Source organism: Schistocerca nitens, chromosome 5 (genome assembly GCF_023898315.1).
Source record: "Schistocerca nitens isolate TAMUIC-IGC-003100 chromosome 5, iqSchNite1.1, whole genome shotgun sequence".
NCBI lineage: Eukaryota > Metazoa > Arthropoda > Insecta > Orthoptera > Acrididae > Schistocerca > Schistocerca nitens.
In genome coordinates, this window is record NC_064618.1 from 550,875,944 (window position 1) to 550,902,288 (window position 26,345).

General features: G+C 46.6%; 1 protein-coding gene and 2 non-coding genes across 3 annotated transcripts in view; all 3 read right to left on the bottom strand.

The window, feature by feature from the left end:
* LOC126260573 (neuroendocrine convertase 2) overlaps positions 1 to 26,345 on the bottom strand; it is a 1,523,774-nt gene that overhangs the window by 26,644 nt on the left and 1,470,785 nt on the right. Inside the window, exon 12 of the mRNA XM_049957908.1 lies at positions 24,912 to 25,076. Coding sequence (XP_049813865.1) covers positions 24,912 to 25,076 — 165 coding nt within the window. The remainder of the gene's footprint in view (positions 1 to 24,911; positions 25,077 to 26,345) is intronic.
* On the bottom strand, positions 2,440 to 2,514 carry Trnas-aga (transfer RNA serine (anticodon AGA)). Its single transcript has one exon. It is a non-coding gene; the product is annotated as a tRNA-Ser (tRNA).
* Positions 4,246 to 4,320, bottom strand: Trnaf-aaa (transfer RNA phenylalanine (anticodon AAA)). The gene has a single exon. It is a non-coding gene; the product is annotated as a tRNA-Phe (tRNA).

Here is a 26,345-nt window from a genome sequence, read left to right on the forward strand (position 1 = left end):
GATATGAAACTTCCTGGCAGATTAAAACTGTGTGCCCGACCGAGACTCGAACTCGGGACCTTTGCCTTTCGCGGGCAAGTGCTCTACCAACTGAGCTACCGAAGCACGACTCACGCCCGGTACCCACAGCTTTACTTCTGCCAGTACCTCGTCTCCTACCTTCCAAACTTTACAGAAGCTCTCCTGCGAACCTTGCAGAACTAGCACTCCTGAAAGAAAGGATATTGCGGAGACATGGCTTAGCCACAGCCTGGGGGATGTTTCCAGAATGAGATTTTCACTCTGCAGCGGAGTGTGCGCTGATATGAAACATCCTGGCAGATTAAAACTGTGTGCCCGACCGAGACTCGAACTCGGGACCTTTGCCTTTCGCGGGCAAGTGCTCTACCAACTGAGCTACCGAAGCACGACTCACGCCCGGTACCCAAAGCTTTACTTCTGCCAGTACCTCGTCTCCTACCTTCCAAACTTTACAGAAGCTCTCCTGCGAACCTTGCAGAACTAGCACTCCTGAAAGAAAGGATATTGCGGAGACATGGCTTAGCCACAGCCTGGGGGATGTTTCCAGAATGAGATTTTCACTCTGCAGCGGAGTGTGCGCTGATATGAAACTTCCTGGCAGATTAAAACTGTGTGCCCGACCGAGACTCGAACTCGGGACCTTTGCCTTTCGCGGGCAAGTGCTCTACCAACTGAGCTACCGAAGCACGACTCACGCCCGGTACCCACAGCTTTACTTCTGCCAGTACCTCGTCTCCTACCTTCCAAACTTTACAGAAGCTCTCCTGCGAACCTTGCAGAACTAGCACTCCTGAAAGAAAGGATATTGCGGAGACATGGCTTAGCCACAGCCTGGGGGATGTTTCCAGAAAGAGATTTTCACTCTGCAGCGGAGTGTGCGCTGATATGAAACTTCCTGGCAGATTAAAACTGTGTGCCCGACCGAGACTCGAACTCGGGACCTTTGCCTTTCGCGGGCAAGTGCTCTACCAACTGAGCTACCGAAGCACGACTCACACCCGGTACCCACAGCTTTACTTCTGCCAGTACCTCGTCTCCTACCTTCCAAACTTTACAGAAGCTCTCCTGCGAACCTTGCAGAACTAGCACTCCTGAAAGAAAGGATATTGCGGAGACATGGCTTAGCCACAGCCTGGGGGATGTTTCCAGAATGAGATTTTCACTCTGCAGCGGATTGTGCGCTGATATGAAACTTCCTGGCAGATTAAAACTGTGTGCCCGACCGAGACTCGAACTCGGGACCTTTGCCTTTCGCGGGCAAGTGCTCTACCAACTGAGCTACCGAAGCACGACTCACGCCCGGTACCCACAGCTTTACTTCTGCCAGTACCTCGTCTCCTACCTTCCAAACTTTACAGAAGCTCTCCTGCGAACCTTGCAGAACTAGCACTCCTGAAAGAAAGGATATTGCGGAGACATGGCTTAGCCACAGCCTGGGGGATGTTTCCAGAATGAGATTTTCACTCTGCAGCGGAGTGTGCGCTGATATGAAACTTCCTGGCAGATTAAAACTGTGTGCCCGACCGAGACTCGAACTCGGGACCTTTGCCTTTCGCGGGCAAGTGCTCTACCAACTGAGCTACCGAAGCACGACTCACGCCCGGTACCCACAGCTTTACTTCTGCCAGTACCTCGTCTCCTACCTTCCAAACTTTACAGAAGCTCTCCTGCGAACCTTGCAGAACTAGCACTCCTGAAAGAAAGGATATTGCGGAGACATGGCTTAGCCACAGCCTGGGGGATGTTTCCAGAATGAGATTTTCACTCTGCAGCGGAGTGTGCGCTGATATGAAACTTCCTGGCAGATTAAAACTGTGTGCCCGACCGAGACTCGAACTCGGGACCTTTGCCTTTCGCGGGCAAGTGCTCTACCAACTGAGCTACCGAAGCACGACTCACGCCCGGTACCCACAGCTTTACTTCTGCCAGTACCTCGTCTCCTACCTTCCAAACTTTACAGAAGCTCTCCTGCGAACCTTGCAGAACTAGCACTCCTGAAAGAAAGGATATTGCGGAGACATGGCTTAGCCACAGCCTGGGGGATGTTTCCAGAATGAGATTTTCACTCTGCAGCGGAGTGTGCGCTGATATGAAACTTCCTGGCAGATTAAAACTGTGTGCCCGACCGAGACTCGAACTCGGGACCTTTGCCTTTCGCGGGCAAGTGCTCTACCAACTGAGCTACCGAAGCACGACTCACGCCCGGTACCCACAGCTTTACTTCTGCCAGTACCTCGTCTCCTACCTTCCAAACTTTACAGAAGCTCTCCTGCGAACCTTGCAGAACTAGCACTCCTGAAAGAAAGGATATTGCGGAGACATGGCTTAGCCACAGCCTGGGGGATGTTTCCAGAATGAGATTTTCACTCTGCAGCGGATTGTGCGCTGATATGAAACTTCCTGGCAGATTAAAACTGTGTGCCCGACCGAGACTCGAACTCGGGACCTTTGCCTTTCTCGGGCAAGTGCTCTACCAACTGAGCTACCGAAGCACGACTCACGCCCGGTACCCACAGCTTTACTTCTGCCAGTACCTCGTCTCCTACCTTCCAAACTTTACAGAAGCTCTCCTGCGAACCTTGCAGAACTAGCACTCCTGAAAGAAAGGATATTGCGGAGACATGGCTTAGCCACAGCCTGGGGGATGTTTCCAGAATGAGATTTTCACTCTGCAGCGGAGTGTGCGCTGATATGAAACTTCCTGGCAGATTAAAACTGTGTGCCCGACCGAGACTCGAACTCGGGACCTTTGCCTTTCGCGGGCAAGTGCTCTACCAACTGAGCTACCGAAGCACGACTCACGCCCGGTACCCACAGCATTACTTCTGCCAGTACCTCGTCTCCTACCTTCCAAACTTTACAGAAGCTCTCCTGCGAACCTTGCAGAACTAGCACTCCTGAAAGAAAGGATATTGCGGAGACATGGCTTAGCCACAGCCTGGGGGATGTTTCCAGAATGAGATTTTCACTCTGCAGCGGAGTGTGCGCTGATATGAAACTTCCTGGCAGATTAAAACTGTGTGCCCGACCGAGACTCGAACTCGGGACCTTTGCCTTTCGCGGGCAAGTGCTCTACCAACTGAGCTACCGAAGCACGACTCACGCCCGGTACCCACAGCTTTACTTCTGCCAGTACCTCGTCTCCTACCTTCCAAACTTTACAGAAGCTCTCCTGCGAACCTTGCAGAACTAGCACTCCTGAAAGAAAGGATATTGCGGAGACATGGCTTAGCCACAGCCTGGGGGATGTTTCCAGAATGAGATTTTCACTCTGCAGCGGATTGTGCGCTGATATGAAACTTCCTGGCAGATTAAAACTGTGTGCCCGACCGAGACTCGAACTCGGGACCTTTGCCTTTCGCGGGCAAGTGCTCTACCAACTGAGCTACCGAAGCACGACTCACGCCCGGTACCCACAGCTTTACTTCTGCCAGTACCTCGTCTCCTACCTTCCAAACTTTACAGAAGCTCTCCTGCGAACCTTGCAGAACTAGCACTCCTGAAAGAAAGGATATTGCGGAGACATGGCTTAGCCACAGCCTGGGGGATGTTTCCAGAATGAGATTTTCACTCTGCAGCGGAGTGTGCGCTGATATGAAACTTCCTGGCAGATTAAAACTGTGTGCCCGACCGAGACTCGAACTCGGGACCTTTGCCTTTCGCGGGCAAGTGCTCTACCAACTGAGCTACCGAAGCACGACTCACGCCCGGTACCCACAGCTTTACTTCTGCCAGTACCTCGTCTCCTACCTTCCAAACTTTACAGAAGCTCTCCTGCGAACCTTGCAGAACTAGCACTCCTGAAAGAAAGGATATTGCGGAGACATGGCTTAGCCACAGCCTGGGGGATGTTTCCAGAATGAGATTTTCACTCTGCAGCGGAGTGTGCGCTGATATGAAACTTCCTGGCAGATTAAAACTGTGTGCCCGACCGAGACTCGAACTCGGGACCTTTGCCTTTCGCGGGCAAGTGCTCTACCAACTGAGCTACCGAAGCACGACTCACGCCCGGTACCCACAGCTTTACTTCTGCCAGTACCTCGTCTCCTACCTTCCAAACTTTACAGAAGCTCTCCTGCGAACCTTGCAGAACTAGCACTCCTGAAAGAAAGGATATTGCGGAGACATGGCTTAGCCACAGCCTGGGGGATGTTTCCAGAATGAGATTTTCACTCTGCAGCGGAGTGTGCGCTGATATGAAACTTCCTGGCAGATTAAAACTGTGTGCCCGACCGAGACTCGAACTCGGGACCTTTGCCTTTTTCGGGCAAGTGCTCTACCAACTGAGCTACCGAAGCACGACTCACGCCCGGTACCCACAGCTTTACTTCTGCCAGTACCTCGTCTCCTACCTTCCAAACTTTACAGAAGCTCTCCTGCGAACCTTGCAGAACTAGCACTCCTGAAAGAAAGGATATTGCGGAGACATGGCTTAGCCACAGCCTGGGGGATGTTTCCAGAATGAGATTTTCACTCTGCAGCGGAGTGTGCGCTGATATGAAACTTCCTGGCAGAGTCGTGCTTCGGTAGCTCAGTTGGTAGAGCACTTGCCCGCGAAAGGCAAAGGTCCCGAGTTCGAGTCTCGGTCGGGCACACAGTTTTAATCTGCCAGGAAGTTTCATATCAGCGCACACTCCGCTGCAGAGTGAAAATCTCATTCTGGAAACATCCCCCAGGCTGTGGCTAAGCCATGTCTCCGCAATATCCTTTCTTTCAGGAGTGCTAGTTCTGCAAGGTTCGCAGGAGAGTTTCTGTAAAGTTTGGAAGGTAGGAGACGAGGTACTGGCAGAAGTAAAGCTGTGGGTACCGGGCGTGAGTCGTGCTTCGGTAGCTCAGTTGGTAGAGCACTTGCCCGCGAAAGGCAAAGGTCCCGAGTTCGAGTCTCGGTCGGGCACAGAGTTTTAATCTGCCAGGAAGTTTCATATCAGCGCACACTCCGCTGCAGAGTGAAAATCTCATTCTGGAAACATCCCCCAGGCTGTGGCTAAGCCATGTCTCCGCAATATCCTTTCTTTCAGGCGTGCTAGTTCTGCAAGGTTCGCAGGAGAGCTTCTGTAAAGTTTGGAAGGTAGGAGACGAGGTACTGGCAGAAGTAAAGCTGTGGGTACCGGGCGTGAGTCGTGCTTCGGTAGCTCAGTTGGTAGAGCACTTGCCCGCGAAAGGCAAAGGTCCCGAGTTCGAGTCTCGGTCGGGCACACAGTTTTAATCTGCCAGGAAGTTTCATATCAGCGCACACTCCGCTGCAGAGTGAAAATCTCATTCTGGAAACATCCCCCAGGCTGTGGCTAAGCCATGTCTCCGCAATATCCTTTCTTTCAGGAGTGCTAGTTCTGCAAGGTTCGCAGGAGAGCTTCTGTAAAGTTTGGAAGGTAGGAGACGAGGTACTGGCAGAAGTAAAGCTGTGGGTACCGGGCGTGAGTCGTGCTTCGGTAGCTCAGTTGGTAGAGCACTTGCCCGCGAAAGGCAAAGGTCCCGAATTCGAGTCTTGGTCGGGCACACAGTTTTAATCTGCCAGGAAGTTTCATATCAGCGCACACTCCGCTGCAGAGTGAAAATCTCATTCTGGAAACATCCCCCAGGCTGTGGCTAAGCCATGTCTCCGCAATATCCTTTCTTTCAGGAGTGCTAGTTCTGCAAGGTTCGCAGGAGAGCTTCTGTAAAGTTTGGAAGGTAGGAGACGAGGTACTGGCAGAAGTAAAGCTGTGGGTACCGGGCGTGAGTCGTGCTTCGGTAGCTCAGTTGGTAGAGCACTTGCCCGCGAAAGGCAAAGGTCCCGAGTTCGAGTCTCGGTCGGGCACACAGTTTTAATCTGCCAGGAAGTTTCATATCAGCGCACACTCCGCTGCAGAGTGAAAATCTCATTCTGGAAACATCCCCCAGGCTGTGGCTAAGCCATGTCTCCGCAATATCCTTTCTTTCAGGAGTGCTAGTTCTGCAAGGTTCGCAGGAGAGCTTCTGTAAAGTTTGGAAGGTAGGAGACGAGGTACTGGCAGAAGTAAAGCTGTGGGTACCGGGCGTGAGTCGTGCTTCGGTAGCTCAGTTGGTAGAGCACTTGCCCGCGAAAGGCAAAGGTCCCGAGTTCGAGTCTCGGTCGGGCACACAGTTTTAATCTGCCAGGAAGTTTCATATCAGCGCACACTCCGCTGCAGAGTGAAAATCTCATTCTGGAAACATCCCCCAGGCTGTGGCTAAGCCATGTCTCCGCAATATCCTTTCTTTCAGGAGTGCTAGTTCTGCAAGGTTCGCAGGAGAGCTTCTGTAAAGTTTGGAAGGTAGGAGACGAGGTACTGGCAGAAGTAAAGCTGTGGGTACCGGGCGTGAGTCGTGCTTCGGTAGCTCAGTTGGTAGAGCACTTGCCCGCGAAAGGCAAAGGTCCCGAGTTCGAGTCTCGGTCGGGCACACAGTTTTAATCTGCCAGGAAGTTTCATATCAGCGCACAATCCGCTGCAGAGTGAAAATCTCATTCTGGAAACATCCCCCAGGCTGTGGCTAAGCCATGTCTCCGCAATATCCTTTCTTTCAGGAGTGCTAGTTCTGCAAGGTTCGCAGGAGAGCTTCTGTAAAGTTTGGAAGGTAGGAGACGAGGTACTGGCAGAAGTAAAGCTGTGGGTACCGGGCGTGAGTCGTGCTTCGGTAGCTCAGTTGGTAGAGCACTTGCCCGCGAAAGGCAAAGGTCCCGAGTTCGAGTCTCGGTCGGGCACACAGTTTTAATCTGCCAGGAAGTTTCATATCAGCGCACACTCCGCTGCAGAGTGAAAATCTCATTCTGGAAACATCCCCCAGGCTGTGGCTAAGCCATGTCTCCGCAATATCCTTTCTTTCAGGAGTGCTAGTTCTGCAAGGTTCGCAGGAGAGCTTCTGTAAAGTTTGGAAGGTAGGAGACGAGGTACTGGCAGAAGTAAAGCTGTGGGTACCGGGCGTGAGTCGTGCTTCGGTAGCTCAGTTGGTAGAGCACTTGCCCGCGAAAGGCAAAGGTCCCGAGTTCGAGTCTCGGTCGGGCACACAGTTTTAATCTGCCAGGAAGTTTCATATCAGCGCACACTCCGCTGCAGAGTGAAAATCTCATTCTGGAAACATCCCCCAGGCTGTGGCTAAGCCATGTCTCCGCAATATCCTTTCTTTCAGGAGTGCTAGTTCTGCAAGGTTCGCAGGAGAGCTTCTGTAAAGTTTGGAAGGTAGGAGACGAGGTACTGGCAGAAGTAAAGCTGTGGGTACCGGGCGTGAGTCGTGCTTCGGTAGCTCAGTTGGTAGAGCACTTGCCCGCGAAAGGCAAAGGTCCCGAGTTCGAGTCTCGGTCGGGCACACAGTTTTAATCTGCCAGGAAGTTTCATATCAGCGCACACTCCGCTGCAGAGTGAAAATCTCATTCTGGAAACATCCCCCAGGCTGTGGCTAAGCCATGTCTCCGCAATATCCTTTCTTTCAGGAGTGCTAGTTCTGCAAGGTTCGCAGGAGAGCTTCTGTAAAGTTTGGAAGGTAGGAGACGAGGTACTGGCAGAAGTAAAGCTGTGGGTACCGGGCGTGAGTCGTGCTTCGGTAGCTCAGTTGGTAGAGCACTTGCCCGCGAAAGGCAAAGGTCCCGAGTTCGAGTCTCGGTCGGGCACACAGTTTTAATCTGCCAGGAAGTTTCATATCAGCGCACACTCCGCTGCAGAGTGAAAATCTCATTCTGGAAACATCCCCCAGGCTGTGGCTAAGCCATGTCTCCGCAATATCCTTTCTTTCAGGAGTGCTAGTTCTGCAAGGTTCGCAGGAGAGCTTCTGTAAAGTTTGGAAGGTAGGAGACGAGGTACTGGCAGAAGTAAAGCTGTGGGTACCGGGCGTGAGTCGTGCTTCGGTAGCTCAGTTGGTAGAGCACTTGCCCGCGAAAGGCAAAGGTCCCGAGTTCGAGTCTCGGTCGGGCACACAGTTTTAATCTGCCAGGAAGTTTCATATCAGCGCACACTCCGCTGCAGAGTGAAAATCTCATTCTGGAAACATCCCCCAGGCTGTGGCTAAGCCATGTCTCCGCAATATCCTTTCTTTCAGGAGTGCTAGTTCTGCAAGGTTCGCAGGAGAGCTTCTGTAAAGTTTGGAAGGTAGGAGACGAGGTACTGGCAGAAGTAAAGCTGTGGGTACCGGGCGTGAGTCGTGCTTCGGTAGCTCAGTTGGTAGAGCACTTGCCCGCGAAAGGCAAAGGTCCCGAGTTCGAGTCTCGGTCGGGCACACAGTTTTAATCTGCCAGGAAGTTTTTGTATTGTTTGAACTCGACACATAATTACGTCGAAAATAGGCATCAATGAAGATGAGGATTGGAAAGGGAAAATTTGGAGAGATATTCTACCTCATTAAAGGAAACAATTTATTTTTGTTTTCTCCACAAGTTTCAACTCTATTTGCTACTTTCACTAGGTTTTTTAATTGTTGATCATTTAGTTGTAGTAACACTCGTGTAGGCGCCAGAAATCTTGTGTCTTCGAAGTAAAATATAACAAAATTTTGATCTGCCAGCACGGAAAGTAAGAAGAATTCATTCAAGAGATGATTATTACCACAAAGATGTTCCACTTAACAGTTACAGAAAAAAGTATCGCTTATATGAACTGGACTCCGAATAATTTAGAGGAGACAAAAAACACGTTAAACGTTCATTCATCAAAAATTAAATGAGGTTGAAGGATATAGCACTGAGTGTGAGTTCGAAACTTGGTGACCAGAGACGAGGACTTTTCGAGCTAAATGAGTTGAATCTATCAAGCACAGATATCTGATAGTGTGAACAATCTACATATTCTGTGGTAGAAGTAGTCAATTTAGAAGGAGCTAATAACAGCTGTATCAAGAAGGACTGCACAACTATGAAAACGCGTACTGATTTATTCATTCAACTTACAATCATGGTTTTGGTGTAATTTTATAGCAAAATACCTGTGGTTTTAACCTTAGACAGGGTCGATATGATGTTCATAGGTTGTGACGTACACGTCCCATCTGAAGTCAATTTCTTGCCAAACTCGCTGCAGCATGTCAGGTGGGAAGCGTTCAGTTGTGCGATAGATTCTAGCTCTGAGCTCTGGCAGAGAAGCCGGTAAGGGTGGTACAAAAATGGTATCCTTGATAATTCCCCAAACGAAAGTCTCAGGTCTGGCGATCTCTTCAAGCTACAGTGTTTTACTAGCGCTGGTTGTTGCTAGGGCAAAAGCGTCTCGCGAGGGACTCTACAGTGACCTAATGGCCTGTTGCATGTCTTTCAATTGGAGCCACTTCGACGATTTAAGTGCCCTTATCCTATCTCAGTTATAGAACTGAGGAAACGGACCCTACAGTTTAACACAGAATCTGAACCACATGACATTTCTGGCGACTCCTCACATCGTTGAGAGGTGAAGATTAGGTTAAAACGGAGACTGAGAAATCCTTAGTCCGACTGGGATTCAACTCTCTCGGTTTCCAGGCATGTCCTTTACCGGGGCAGACCACCTTTCCTTGTGTCGTTCTACTTATCTGTTTCGTTATCATTTTTCGTCATCATTTCTGTGCGGATGTCGCATGACGCCTTTGAAATGCCATTAATGAAATCTTCACTTAGAATATTTATTACAGAGGGTGACCAGCCCCCTAACCGAACAAGGTGAGCTACGGTGCCGGCCAGGTCTAGAGTAAAAGACATGGTACAAATTCTCCCACTAAAACAAACAATAGCTAAATCTTAGAGGAACCTGGGGATGCTCAAAAAGAGCAAAAATTAAAAACTTAATGAGATATATGGTGCTGAAGGATGATTCTGATACACGTCCACTCCATAATTCCGGCATATAGCAGGATGTGGGAATTCTCCCCAAAGTGACGCTATTCAGTGTTCCATAAGCCAGCTTATCACTATACGGAGTGATTCAGCTGCTCCTATCTATTCGTTTTATGCAATCCACACTAAGCTTGTATCAGGAGCCCGGCAGGGAACTTACACAACTGCTAAAAGACGATACATACTTCGTTTCAAAAGTTGTCACTGGTGATGTAAATTGGATTTATGGCTATGATCCTGAAACTAAGCAGTAGTCATCGCAAAGTAAGAGTCCTTCCTCATTTCTGACAAGAAAGTCTTGACAAGAAGCAGTAAATTCTTGTTGATCAGATTTTTAACTCGATTATTCACCAAGTGTTCGTCTCTCCCGGCCAGACGGACAATAAAGAGTTCTAGTAAGACGATTGAGGGACGTCTTGGAAAGAAAATTTTCACAAATGCGGCATGCGAACGACTGAGTACCCCTCGAAGACGATGGACCGTCGCCTACAGCCAATGTTATCCAGGAATTGTTTTTTACTAAAAACGAGATGACATTTGTTGCCGACTCGCCGTACTCACCAGCGGTATCTCCGCGCGACTTCTTCCTTTCCTCCCAAGATGAATATCAAGTTGAAAGGGCGGTACAGTGAAGGAGATTCAAACGGAATCGCAAACGATACTAAACGTCATAAGGAACAAAAACCTCCAGGATGCATTTTAGAAGTGGCAGAAACGTTGGTGACTCCTTTGAAGCTGTTGGTGCAGAACAAGATCTAGATAAGGTGTAATGATTTTAATTAATATATTTCAGGAGTGTTTGGACAGCACTTTGTACATCAATCCATGTACTTTGTCAATGACTTTCACAAAGTTTTAAAAAAAAACATGGTAAATAATATTGGGGTCAACAAGAAGATTGTTAACAACAGTCCTCTAACCGAGCTGTACTTCATTCCGAACAGGTCATTCTTTTGCACAATTTTGATGTCTACAATCCTTCCCTTTCCTCTCGCACAAAAATCAGTTGTTAGTTTTAGCTCTCCAAAAACACACTACTTGTATTCCTCTTACTAGATTAATGTAGGCTGTAGTCTAACATTCTCATATGTCTAAAACTGCTACAGATATTCTAAGACAAAAGAGAGAGAGAGAGAGAGAGAGAGCAAAATGCAAAATTAGAAACTTTGGAGGCCTATGGATGAAAGTGTGACGCTGCAAAGCGGATCACCGCTCAGCTGTCAAGGATAGTAAACATGGACATGTCGACATCAGGGTACAAAGCCTTTGCGAATTTCTTTCCGTGTACTCAGTTCGACAGTAGCCATGCCTCCCAGACAGGTCTTTGAACAATATACGCAAATGTCAGCATTTGAGTGAGGACGTATGGTTGGACTCAAAGAAGCTATCAGCGACTTGTGATGCCTCTACTCGACGATGTTGGCAAGAATGGATAAACCATTGCCGAACACAAGCTTCATGAAGGAAGTGGTTGACTTAGAGAATAGACAGAACCTGAGAACCAGGCAATCGTCTGAGAGGCACTCAGAGCCCCGGATTCATCATTTTCATTGATACGACGTAGAACAGGTGCTTCAGTGATCGCAAGGAGTGTTAACAGGCGACTCACAGAAAGGGGTCTGAGCTCACGGCGGACTTTGCGCCGGTTACCATTGACCTCGGTACACCAGAAACCACATTTGCAGTTGTGTCGGGGATATTCGGCCTGGAATCTCATTGACTGGAGTAGAATTGTCTTCAGCGATGATTCCTACTTCGAACTGAACCCCAGTAATCAGCGAATGCGAGCCTGGAGTGGGAAAGTCAATAATATTCTACGCCCTGTTTGGTTGCCCTTCATGGCAAGCCATCCTGGGCTCACATTTCAGCGAGATAATGCCCGCCGGCACACAGCGACAGGCTAGTACTTGAATGAGGTTTTCATTCAGCAGCGGAGTGTGCGTTGATGTGAAACTTCCTGGCAGATTAAAACTGTGTGCCGGACCGAGACTCGAACTCGGGACGTTTGCCTTTAGCGGGCAAGTGCTCTACCAACTGAGCTACCCAAGCACGACTCACGCCCCGTCGTCACAGCTCTACTTCTGCCAGATCCTCGTCTCCAATCTTCCAAACTTTACAGAAGCTCTCCTGCGAACCTTGCAGAACTAGCACTCCTGAAAGAAAGGAGCAATATGGGCAGGGCCTGCCAACCAACTCGAGATTTTCACGGTCTAACGCAACTATTGCACAGAATTTGGCATGATATCCCTTAGGAGGCTACCCAGCAACTATGTCATTCAATGGCTTCACAAACTGAGCAAGTACATAACGCGTTGTTTCACCTCTGGCCCTTAAGCAAAAAGTTCTTTCGCACAGGGGACAGAGATGGAATAACGCGTTATGGACTTGTTCAGTTTGTGAAGCTCTTACTCTTGTGAAGCTCTTACTCTTGATTAAATCATTCAAGTTTTCTGAAAATGTGATCATTTATATGTCTATACGTTTGCATCACAATTATCCGATTTACGTCCCAGTCGGATAATTCCTTTTTGATGTCTCGTATTCTATTTTTTTTTTTTATTTTATTTCTTTAGAATGTATATATTCGATGCTGTGCCACATCGGGAAAGAGTACTGCACATAGTAATTGGGGTTACACTACTGCCCATTAAAATTACAACACAAAGAAAAGATAGCAAATAACTAAGTAGTACTTATTATGCGTATTCAGGATCCGAAATCTGGTACACAGGGCTGCCACCTCTGGCAGCAAAAATGTCTCTTGCCTCGCTGTACGTCGAGTCGAACTGAGTTTGAATGACGGATACATCTTTCCATCCTCTTTGCTAGAGTTCATCAGTCTTAGCAGCTGGTGACTGATTACGTGCTAGTCTCTCAGCAACCCGTAACTACGGTATATGTTTTCAATCGGTGCGGTATCTGGCGAATGTGCAGGCCATGGAAAAATTTGAGTACCTTCTGTTAGGCCAGGACAGCACGAGAAACATGAGGTCTTGCGTTATATTGTTGAATGATAACGTCAAGGACACTTCGATAATAGAGCACAGCCACCGGCCACAAACGCCAAAAGTGTAACGTTTGTTGTCCAAATCATCGGCTACGTGAAACGCGGGTTATCGAGTCCCGTACTCAAAGGTGCCCCTTACCATCGTGCCAGGTGGCTCGCCTGTATGACGATGACTAATGCAGTCTGGCAACATTCGTTCTCCTCGGAACCTCCACATGGAGATACATGCATCGTGATGCTGTACACAGAAACGTGACTCGTCTGAAAAGACGACGTGGAGCCACTCCTGTATCCAGTATAGTCTTTGGGGGCATCACCGTTCCTCTCTCTTCTGCCGCATCGAGAATAACCACAACACCACTCGTCTTGTTATGAGTCCGTGGAACTCCAGATGTCGTCATACCGTAGGCATGCATACTTGTTTTGCTGCAAATAAGACCATTTTCTGATTCAAGAGGTGCGTCAATTGGCTGTGCGATTGTGTGCGGCCTAGCGAACTGTGTGTCTGTCCTCTCAGGTACTAGTCGCGTGGGGAAGTTCAAATTATGCACTGCATTGAATACGGGGCCCTCCTGAACTCATCGATTCTAATTAACATGACAACAGTGGGATCCAAAACAACACGAGTAGCAACACTGCAGAACGATAAACATTAACCTATGTGGGCTATAGTTCTACCACTGACGAATAGCGACAAGTGCTCGTATATTTTTCTCATTTATATGATAGCTATAATACCATCTTCTCACAAACAACTAACAACCAAATACTATTTCTGAATGAGAAACCTGCTGATCAACCTTTCCTTATATACAGAAAGTAGATGACATCGCTCCTACCTACTTTGCGCGATTGCGCTGAAATGCTAAATATTTACATATCCAAGCACGTAACAACACTTCATGCTAATTTGACGTCTATTGCATGGTGCCTTCTTAGTGTAGCAGTTTTAATCGCCAGCGTGCAGTGTACTAGTGAACGGAGTTACCGCACGAGTCGATGTGGAGAAGTATTTTAAGTACTGTATATTCTAATTCGATCGCCAGGATTCTGAGTCAAGACCTGTATCCAAAGTAAATAAAGAGGAATTGCTGCCGTAATGTGAGAGAAATTTAAGACCCGGATTTCTCTGGATAAGCGGTATTTCGTTTTGACAACTGCAGTGGTGGATTTTTAGTGTGATAAGCTATAATCTCTAGGTTGCAGATAAATATATATTCTCCAGTTCTTCTAAGAAACATTTTGCACTTCCCGTTTTATCAGTTGGAAGTTTGGAATTACTACCTGTATATGAAAGAGTGAGTGAACAGATGTAATTAAAACCATCCAGTTAGGATTATACACTCTCTCTGTTATAGTCATACAAAAAAAATCTTATGACAAGCGCTACAACGAAAATTACTGTTGCGTCATGGCTTTTCAGTTCACCTATTCGGTGAATAGCTATCTCGCTGCACTTTTCCCTAAAAATTAAGCTATAATCGGTCACGCATGAGCGCAGTGGGGTTCCGATTTACAATACGTCACCAGCAAAACTCTCTTTTATTGATTTTTGTTTAAAAGGTTCTAATTCAAGTTTCAAGAGAAAAGAAACCGTCTACAACCAGATTAATGGAATAAAAGTAAAGTTTACTTGCATTCTATCATTCCAATTAATTAGTATAACGTTCATTATTTACATTTCCTCCAAAGTTCTTCAGTGTTCAATGCTTCTTAAAACTTGTCCATAATCTCACGGTAGAAAGCACGTTACGTTTCTCCATCCAAGAAAACGAAAGCATTCTTGAGAATAAGAAATTAATACATCGCAATATCAAAGAATAATTATTATTTTTATAGCTACATGTATGCCGCGGAGTTAAAAAACTCGCTGGCGCTACATAGATTTCCTCATTCTCTCACAGAAGTCAGTCTCGTCGACAGCTCAAGTTCTCTCTATCGAGTCGTCCTTAAATCCCACAGACGGTAACACACTCGCCTATCCCAGATCGTCTCTCTCTCTCTCTCTCTCTCTCCCTCCTATGTTTGCGGCGTGAAAAACGAAACAAAGCCCATTTTAACTACTGCCTACTCTTTACCCACATAATTTAAAACATTTTACTTAAATTTTATTCCACTCATGTGTAGTGATAAATTATATGCATTTCATGGGGTACAAAAAACACACTGCTTCTTAACAAAATAATCGTATATACGTGAAAAAGTGTTACCGTACAAGTGCGCCATGGCTTGTCTTGGACGAAAAGTCTGCCGTACAAAATTCTCTCAGTTTTCTAGGTGTGCCACTTTCTAGAGGGAAGTTAAGCTTTCCAAGATTACTTAACCGACATCCTCAAGACGTGATTGACTGCCAGTTTAGATATGTGCCTCTCATACAGGGCGATTAAGTTGCCCTTACTAATTCGTTTTATGCAACCCACATTACGTCTGCGTCAGGAACGGTATCCGGACAGGTGACAGCCATGTAATCGATGTAAGTTCCCTCTCAGAGCTTTGGGCAACTCTTAAGAAACGGAATCATACTGTTAAAGAGTACAAGTGAGACTGTCCATAAGTTAAATAGCATTTTTGGACCAAGATATACCTTACTTAATTAGATGTGTTCACTAACTCTTTCGTATACAGGTAATAACTCCAAACTTCCTGCGGATGAAGCGGGAAGTACAACAACGTTCTTTCAAGGACTTGGAAAATGTATATTTATCTGTAACCTACAGACTGTAGTTTGTCACACTACAAAGCCGCCACTGCAACTGTGGAAACGAAATATCACATTTCCGGAGAAATTCAGGTCTTAACTTTCTCTCATATTACTACAGTCATCCCTCCCCCTATGCAGGTCTTGGCTCAGTGTCCTGGCGATCGAACTGGAATATACAGTACTTAAGTTTGGTTGGCCTCACAGGCGACGTCCGATGCGTGTGGTCACTCCGTTCACCAGCACACTGCTCGATGCGATTAAAACTGTAATACTAAGAAGGCACCATGCAATAAACGTCAAACCGGCGTGAAGTGTTGTTACGTGCTTGGATATGCAAATGATTAGCATTTCAGTGCAACCGCGCAAAGTAGGTAGAAGTAATGTCATCTATATTCTGTATATAAGAAAAGGTTACTCAGAAGGTTTCTCATTCAGAAATAGTATTTGGTTGTTGGTTGTTTGTGAGAAGATGGTACTACAGCTCGCGCATGAACGCGAAACGTACACGAACACTTGTCGGTACCGGACAGTGGTAGAACTGTAGCCCACAGAGTATGCTGTTTATTGTTCTGCAGTTTTGCTGCTCGCGTTGTTTCGCATCTCACTATTGTCATGTGAATATAGAATCTACTGGTTGAGGAGAGTCGTACTCGACGGAATGCAGAATCAGAATTACCCCATGCGACTAGCACACTGTTCACTAGACCGCACACAATCGTATCCAATTGACGTACCACGAGTCAGGAAATGGTCTTATTTATAGCAAAACAAGTGCACATGTGGACGATATGACAACATCTGGAGTACCAGGGAATGATAAGACGAGCATTGTTGTGATATGCTTGATGCTGCAGAAGACAGAGTGGTGAGCCGAACGACTATACTGGACACAGGAGTAGCTCCACGTGTTTTCAGACGAGTCACGTTTCTGTGTACAGCATCACGGTGGATGTGTCTCTATGTGGAGGTTCCGAGCAAAATGACTGTTGCCAGATTGCATTCGTCATCATCATAAGGGCGAGGCACCTGGCGCGATGGTATGGGGTACCGATGGTATGGCAGCTAGATAACCCGCGTTTCACGTAGTCAGTGATTTGGGCAGCAAGCATCACGCTTTTGGCGTTTATGGCCGGTGACCGCGCTGTTATTGAGGTCTCCTTAACGTCATCGTTCAACACGATAACGCAAGACCTCAAGTTGTCCACGCTGTCCTGACCTATCTCGATGCAGGCCTACACGTTCTGCAGATCCCACACCGATTGAAGACTTTCAGTCACGGGTTGCTGAGAGACTAGCACGTAACAGGTCATCAGCTACCATGATTGATGAACTCTGGCAAACAGGATGGAGTGACGTAGCAGTAAATGTCATCCAGACTCTGTTCGACTCGATATACAGCCAGGCAAGAGTCATTTTTGCTCCCAGAGGTGGCAGCTCTGTGTGCTAAATTTCGAGCCCTGAACACACATTAAGTGTATTTATTAATTTTCAGTCCTTTCTCGTGTTGTAATTTTAATGGCCAGTAGTATAATCGCAATTAGTCTGTGCAGTACCCTTTCTCGGCAGGCGACAGTATTGTGTATATACATTCACGATTGGGGAGAGATCCGTCGATCACGCTGGCCAAGATAGGATTTAGCAAGCACGAACACGAGCAGTATACTCTCGTCGTGTGCAGACGGGCATTATCTTGCTGAATTGTAAGCCCAGGTCGGCTTGCCATGAAGGGCAACAAAACAGGGCGTAGAGTATTATCTACTTACTGCTGTGCTGTAAGGCTACAGCGGAGGACAACCAAAGGGGTCCTCCTATGAAATGAAATGGCACCGGAGACCGTCATTCATGGTTGTCGGGCCTTATGGCGGCGACAGTCAGCCTGGTATCCCTCTGCTGTCCGGGGCATTTCCAGGCACGTCTTCGCTGGTTATCCGGGTTCAGTTCGAGGCGGGACTCACCACTGAAGACAGATCTACTCCAGTCAATGAGATTCCAGGCCGAATATACCCGACACCACTGCATACGGGCTTGTAGGTGTTCCGAGGCCAATGCTAGTCGGCGCATAGGACGCCGTGAACTCAGCTCCCTTCCTTTGAGCCGCCTAATAATGGTGGCCAGTGAAGCACCACCTCTACGTCGGATCGATGAAAATGATGAACCCCCGGCTCTGAGAGCCTTTCTGGGGATTGCCAGGTGATCAGATTCTGTGTTTTCTTTAGGTCGACCGCTTCCTTCTTGATGCTGTGTTCGGCCATGGTTCACCCATTCTTGCCAACATGGTCGAATAGGGGCGTGACGGTTCCCAAACACTCCAACCGTCTTCTCTTAGCCCAACAACACGTCTTCACTCAAATGCTGACATCTGCGTATATTGTTCAAAGGCCTGTCCGCGAGGCATAGTTGCTGTCGAACTGAGCACACGTAATGAAATTCGCAAAGACTTTATGCCCTGATGTCCTCATGCCTCATGTTTACTATCCTTGTCAACTCAGCGGTGAAATTGCGTTGCAGCCTCACACATTCATCCATTGGCCGCAAAGTTTACAATTTTGCATTTTCCGTTAATGACAAATTTGCAAACTCCTTCATGGTACGACATTTTCTTTTTTTCTCTCTCTTAGAGCGTGTGTAGCAGTTTTAGATATATGAAAACGGTAAACTGCTGGTTAATTTATCCAATAAGAGGAATACAAATTGTGTATTTGCGGAGAGCTAAAACAAACGGCCAATTTCTGTGTGAGAGGGGAGGCAAGGGCTGCAGGCACTATAATTGTGTAAAAGAATGGCCTGCTCGGAATGAAGTACAGCTCGGGTATAGGACCCTGGTTAACAATCTTCTTGCTGACCCCTAAAATTTTTCCTGAGTCTTTTCTACAACATTTTGAAAGCCATTGACAAAGTATATGGATTCACGTACGTGGTGCTGTCCAAAAGCTCCTGAAATATATTAATTACAATCATTACATCTTATCTAGATTTTTTTCTGCACCATCAGCTTCAGAGGAGTTGCCAATGTTTTTGCCACTAGTGAAATGCACCCTGGAGGTTTTTGCTTCTTAGGATGTTTAGCATCGTCTGCCATTCCATTTGAATTTCCTCCATTGTAGTAAATTTTCGCCCCTTCAACTTGATTTTCATCATGGGGGAAAGGAAGAAGTCACACAGCGATACCGCTGGTGAGTACGGCGAGTCGGGAACAAATGTCATCTCGTTTTTAGTAAAAAACAGTTCCTGGACAATGTAGGCTGTACGCGATGGTGCATTGCCTTCGTGGGGTACTTAATCGTTCGCATGCCGCATTTGTGAAAAATTTCTCTCCGTGACGTCTCTCAAGCGTCTCACTAGAACTCTTTATTGACCGTCTGATCGGGACAGACGAACTCTTCATGAAAAATCCATAAAAATTCTGATCAACAAGAATTTACTGCTCCTTTTCAAGGCTTTTTTTGTCCGAGACGACTACTGTTTAGTTTCAGGATCATAGCCACAGACCCAATTTACATCACCAGTGAAAGAAAGTATGCATCGTCTTGTAGCAGTTGTTTAAGTTCGCTGTAGGCTTCCACGAATGTTGTTTATGATCGTTCCGTGGCAGTCCTGGGACACGTGTTTCCGCAATCCTTCACGTGTTCTATTGGTCAGAAGGTACGCCGACACGTATCATGTCTTATTCCCAGTTGTTGCAGAGGCCTTGGACGGTCTGTCTACGATCTTGCGGAATCAGATGGAGCACTTTTAAAACCTTTTATTCTGAGATGTCAATAGGCAGCTTCGTTCCTGCAGCGGTTTTGCCAAATTTAAAAAAGAAATTTATAAAGAAACGTTTGTCTTTCAGATCAGTCTTCGCAAAACAGCAAATTCAGGTAACGCAGTAGACACATGATCACCAACAGCTGGTAGCCAAACCACTCATCCCGCAGTACCTGCTACTGTGATTCAGAAAGGATCTATGGGAAGACATTAAAGTATTTAATTGTACTCATAACCATATTTCGAATTTTGGCAACTCCTGGATATCCCCCAGGTCTTGCGAGAAAGGTTCTTAGGGATCAATGAAGCAAAAATTAAGGAAGGAATATTAGTAAGCTCGCAAATTACGGAACTGATGAGTGATGAAGATTTCCTTTTCTTTTTGCTAATGTTGAAAAAAAATAATGAAGCGTTTCTCTTTCACAGATGTCTACAAGAACTGTTTAGGTATAGGTCACGCGAAGTACTGAGACCAGACCACCTTATGAAATGCGACAAAGAGAATTTTCTGTGATCCGTTGTCGGGGCTTCCGTTGCGTGGTGCGAAATCACAGTGACTGCGGCGCCCGGAGTCCAGGCGCCCTTAGCGATGTGCGGTGCTCGAGACGCATCACGGCGTGTATGGCAGATCTGGGCAAAGTGGCCATGGCTACCCAAGTGGCTGTTGGGGTACTGGGCGCTCTAAGGTCCTGGCTTGGGGTCGGAAATAAACTCAGCGGTAGCCGAACTGCGGGCCACATGCCACCCTAATCTGGTATTCGTGCGGCTGGTTATTCTCATTCATATTTTATAATACGTATCATAGGACCGTTGCTATTCACAATACACATAAATGACCCGGTGGCTGACATCGGAAGTTCACTGAGGCTTTTTGCGGATGATGCTGTGGTGTGTCGAGGGGTTGTAACGATGGAGGATTGTACTGAAATGCAGGAGGATCTGCAGCGAATTGACGCATGGTGCAGGGAATGGCAATTGAACCTCAATGTAGACAAGTGTAATGTGCTGCGAATACATAGAAAGTTAGATCCCTTATCATTTAGCTACAAAATAGCAGGTCAGCAACTGGAAGCAGTTAATTCCATAAATTATCTGCGAGTACGCATTAGGAGTGATTTAAAATGGAATGATCATATAAAGTTGATCGTCAGTAAAGCAGATGCCAGACTGAGATTAATTGGAAGAATCCTAAGGAAATGCAATCCGAAAACAAAGGAAGTAGGTTACAGTACGCTTGTTCGCCCACTGCTTGAATACTGCTCAGCAGTGTGGGATCCGTACCAGGTAGGGTTGATAGAAGAGATAGAGAAGATCCAACGGAGAGCAGCGCGCTTCGTTACAGGATCATTTAGTACTCATGAAAGCGTTACGGAGATGATAGATAAACTCCAGTGGAAGACTCTGCAGGAGAGACGCTCAGTAGCTCGGTACGGGCTTTTGTTAAAGTTTCGAGAACATACCTTCACCGAAGAGTCAAGCAGTATATTGCTCCCTCCTACGTATATCTCGCGAAGAGACCATGAGGATAAAATCAGAGATTAGAGCCCACACAGAAGCATACCGACAATCCTTCTTTCCACGAACAATACGAGACTGGAATAGAAGGGAGAACAGATAGAGGTACTTAGGGTACCCTCCGCCACACACCGTCAGTTGGCTTGCGGAGTATGGATGTAGATGTAGATGTAGAAACTAACAGTCGGATCCAAAGTTCCTTCTCAGTGACATATTAAAATTCTTGCAGAGACAATAATATTTTGAGAGATGATTAATATTAATTGATGTTGGTGAATTCGGCCATGTGCTAAGTAAAGTTGGACGCTCATCTTAGGGGCGGGGGGTAAGTAGCACGGCGACTGCGGGGCGAGAGGATGTGAGAGGGGGAATGTTTCACTGATTGCCTTCCGGTACTGTCAACTTACCCGTGTCAACACCTCGTACAGATCAACTGCTGCGTTACAGAGTTTCCCACGGAAGTACCATGAATTCGCGGATGCACATTACAGACAAATGCGGTACGTATTTATAGCAAGGAATTCGAAATAGTATTAAGGCTGTTGTAATACAATGCGATGAGTAGAAGAAAAATTATATTCAGAACATTTAGTAAACGTTTTTGATCATGTCTCATATTGCATAATGCATTTAAATATAAGGAAAATTACTGTCATTAATTAATTAACTATCCGCTCACACAGGCAACACAACACTGCGTCACGCAATTGCACTGACACAACTTTGCGATCGCTGAGTGTCGGAGCAATCTGAAACAAAGAGCCGTCGAAACGAAGTGTTCCGAATGATACCAACTTTTAACTAGCAGTTCTTTGGGGCTTTTAATACAGCTAGTCTACTGCGGGCTCGTAACGTACTATTTTATGCATCACCAATTAACAATAAGAACGATACATACGCTTCCCGAGGTGTCACCTCACAGTGCTAATATTGGCTCTTAAAGGAAAAAGTCTGACGACCCCTCCTTTAACTTATTCTCACTGTAGGGCCTATTCACCCCATGAAGTCTAATCTCGTTGCTGTGCTGCTCCTCAGATTTGTAATAACTTTTGTGGATTTTGCTTATCCTGATGTAAGGTTAGTGATCAGTTTCTGTATTTATTGAGAAGAGGGAATGTGACTTACGTCTTTTTAATCAAACTGTTTTGAAAATGTCATACCTTGCCAACATAATCCTACTTTAGTTATTAAAACTGCGGTCATGCTATTAGAGGTCATCCAGATTTTTTGTAATGGTGTCAATGTGGGTAAAGTCGCCAACTCGGCAGTGACTTTTGGCCTCTTTGCGTAGTGGGAAAATGTAAGCACAGTGGCTGGAAGAAGAGTTCTGCGGCGATACTTACGGCAAATCCTTATATACAGGCGGCAAAAGAGAATAAAAAGAAGGTAAAGAGAAGGAAGAACGGAAAGCAGCAGAATGATTTGGTGGACAGGGCGGGTAGCAATTTGTGGTTGTTTGCTGATGGTGCCGTGGTTTACGGTAAGATGAGTAACTGTAGGAAGGTACAAGACGACTTAGACAAAATTTTTAGTTGGTGTGATGAATGGCAGCTACCTCTAAATGTGGAGTAATGTAAGTTAATTCAGATGAGTAGGAAGAACAAAACTGCAACGTTCGGATACGGTATTACTAGTGCCCTGTTTGACACATCACGTCATTTAAATATCTGGGCGTAACGTTTCAAAGCCATATGAAATGGAACGATCACGCGAGAACTGTGGTGGGAAAGGCGAACGGTCGACTTCGACTTATTGGGAGAATTTTAGGAAAGAATGGTTCATCTATAAAGGAGACTGCTTATAGGGCGATGGTGCGTTCTATTCTTGAGTACTACTCGAGTGTTTGGGGTCCGTATCAGGTCGGATTGAAGGAAAACATCGCAGCATTTCAGAGGCGGTGGCTAGATTTGTTACCGCTACGTCCGAACAAAACGTAAGTGGTACAGAGATGCTGGGGGAACTCAGACTGGAATCCTTGGACGGAAGGTGACGTTCTCTTCGAGAAACACTATTGAGAGAATTTGGAGGACCGGCATTTGAAGCTGACTGCCGGATGATTCTGCTGCCGCCAACATATATTGCGCGAATGGACCAAGGAGATAAGATACGAGAAAGTAGGTCTCATACGGCGGCGTATAGACAGTCGTTTCTCCCTCGCTCTGTTTGAGAGTCGAACAGGAATGGCAATGACTAATAATGGTACACGGTGCCCTCCGCCAGGCACCGTACGGTGGCTTGCGAAGTATCTGCGCAGATGTAGGGATGAAGGGCAGTGAAAAGAATATTGCGGAGAGCAGGAAATGCAACGCTAGAAGAACTCTTTCTAATGACAGCAGTGAAGACAGAACGTGCATGTACTGCAAAGAAGCATTTTGAAATTCAAGGCCAGAAGAGCGGTGGATTTAGTGCCAATTGTGAGGCCACGAGCTCTGTACAGGAGCTGAGCAACACAGTTTGACTTTCATTTTTTAAAAGTGTAAATAATTGAAATTCAATCATGTTTAGCAATAAAGTATGTTTAGTTCTTTGTTAAAACAGTTTTTTGTCCCTTACTTTTGGGTACAGAATTAAGTGGCCACCTTGCCCACTTATGTCGGGCAAAGTGATCGTTTTGCCACTTCGTGAAAATTGAATTGTTTGAAGTATTTAATTTGATCCTAAGACGACTAAACTATTCTATATCATACTTCAACATTTGCAGATTATAATCCCCCATTTCTGTGCATTCCTGTCTGTTGCCAGTCAGCTTAAAAGGCAGGGATGCTTTAGCCTGGCCACTTTGACCGGCTTTCCCTACTGTTTGTTGGTAGACCTTGATTAATTCTGTGGATTTCTACACTATGTTAGTTTAAATAAGGATCGCGAGACCGGGTTAAACCTCTCAGGACTCTGTAGTCAATAATGGAACTCCCTGTAGCCACGTAATTTCAAGAAAAATTGCAAGATCCGACCAACGGCAGAATTGCGTCAACCGCCAAATTATCAGCACCCCACCACCGACTGCCTCCTAGCCACTTACCCCGATAATCTCCATGATAATAAAACAGGAATTTTAAAGCCATCAGGGAAACAATCGCACCCAAACACCACAAACACCACACTCAGATTTCTACGGAAACACATTAAATTCTTTTGATTTAACGAAAATCTTCTCAAATCCTTATCTTTCACTAAATTCCACCATCCAGTCAGCTATTTGCCTCAACAGTCGCTGGCTATTGTCAGTACACTCGATAAACAGCAACACTCGCCTAGGAAACGAGCATAGTTCAGATTCAAGCCCACGTTACCATACGAGACGACTGTACTTTCGGGATCTATTAATTTTCCGCACTGTCAGAAATAACTCGGTTGTTCAGGAATGATCATATTGTCCTGTGTACAGGAAACCTCGGCCTCCCCCCCCCCCCCATCGCTCCCCCCTGCCCCCCCTCCCTCCCGCTCCCCGCCACGCATTTGCAGCTGACTGCAGAATGTCTCTACTGACGCCAACTGCTTTTCGCGTCAAGGCAAGATAGGAGAAAGTTGGGCTCGTATGGAGGAATGCAGGCAATTGTGTTTTCCCTCGCTCCATATGCGAGCCTAACAAGAAAGGAAACGAGTATTAGTGGTACATAGCATCGTCCACCATGCAGAGTATTGAGGCTTGCGGAGTATGTAGGTGGATGCAGATCTGGACTCCTCTATTTCGTGAGCAGCAGACTGCTGCATGAAACTGTTTAACACTTGCGTCTTACAAACAGCCAGAATCAGGAGCTGAATGTACACATTTTTATTGACCATTTCTTGCTATCACTTGCAGAGCTTCTGTAAGGCGCTGCCTCCTGCTAGAGTCTTTAGAAGTTTCCTTGCAACGAGTGTTGGCTGATACCGGCCGTCATGAGGATATCACCCGATCTTGAGTTTGCCTCCTATGCCGTGACTACTATACATTTAGTAGTATTAAGGAGAGACCAGCCAGTCAACACTAGGGTGAAGAAAAGCCCCTACCCACACAGTACAGACAGGATTAGCACAAGATACTATCAGGAAATCATATGTTACAACACGTCACTTTGCAGCAACCACCACTTTAGAACCAGGGAGTAGGTTTGTTGTGTGTCTTTTTTTTCAGTGGGACGTGCAGAGGCACTCACCTGGTTCCCATGGGCGAGGTGAGGAAGAGCTCGAGGTCCCCGCGCCGCGACGCGTTGAGCGTGATGACGGCCTGCACGTGCTCCAGGTAGTCGACCTGCGTGTCGGTGCCGCGGCAGGCGTCCGTCGAGATCTTCAGCACCAGAGGGCCACGGGACGGGATCTCGCTGCAACACACGTCACACCTTTCTGAGCGAATTCCATTCCCTGCTGATGACCTTAAAACATCTTTACTGTCGTCCCGAACTCTTCACATTTCTACCTGGTAATGAAAGTTGCCGAGTTTTGCACTTACTACACAGAAAACATATATATACAGGGTGTTACAAAAAGGTACGGCCAAACTTTCAGGAAACATTCCTCACACACAAATAAAGAAAAGATGTTATGTGGACATGTGTCCGGAAACGCTTAATTTCCATGTTAGAGCTCATTTTAGTTTCGTCAGTATGTACTGTACTTCTTCGATTCACCGCCAGTTGGCCCAATTGAAGGAAGGTAATGTTGACTTCGGTGCTTGTGCTGACATGCGACTCATTGCTCTACAGCACTAGCATCAAGCACATCATTACGTAGCATCAACAGGTTAGTGTTCACCACGAACGTGGTTTTGCAGTCAGTGCAAATTTACAAATGCGGAGTTGGCAGAGGCCCATTTGATGTACGGATTATCACGGGGCAATAGCCGTGGCGCGGTACGTTTGTATCGAGACAGATTTTCAGAACTAAGGTGTCCCGACGGGAAGGCGTTCGAAGCAAATGATCGGCGTCTTAGGGAGCACGGAACATACCAGCCTATGACTCGCGACTGGGGAAGACCCAGAACGACGAGGACACCTGCAATGACGAGGCAATTCTTCGTGCAGTTGACGATAACCCTAATGTCAGCGTCAGAGAAGTTGCTGCTGTACAAGATAACGTTGACCACGTCACTGTATGGAGAGTGCTACGGGAGAACCAGTTGTTTCCGTACCATTTATGGGGGCATTTGAAAACTCTTGTCTACGCAGCCCCGGTACCAAATGTAGAGACTCTTCGTGCTCGTATTGTGGACGGCTGTGATACAATGCGCCATTCTCCAGGGCTGCATCAGCGCATCAGGGATTCCATGCGACGGAGGGTGGATGCATGTATCCTCGCTAACGGAGGACATTTTGAACATTTCCTGTAACAAAGTGTTTGAAGTCACGCTGGTACGTTCTGTTCCTGTGTGTTTCCATTCCATGATCAATGTGATTTGAAGAGAAGTAATAAAATGAGTTCTAACATGGAAAGTAAGCGTTTCCGTACACATGTCCACATAGTGTGCAGGCACTATCAGCAGCTGATTGGCCTCCACGGGTACACTTCTGCTAATGGTTCATCCAACAATGTGTCAATCCTCATTTCAATGCAAATGTTCTCTTTACGGATGAGGCTTCATTCCAACGTGATCA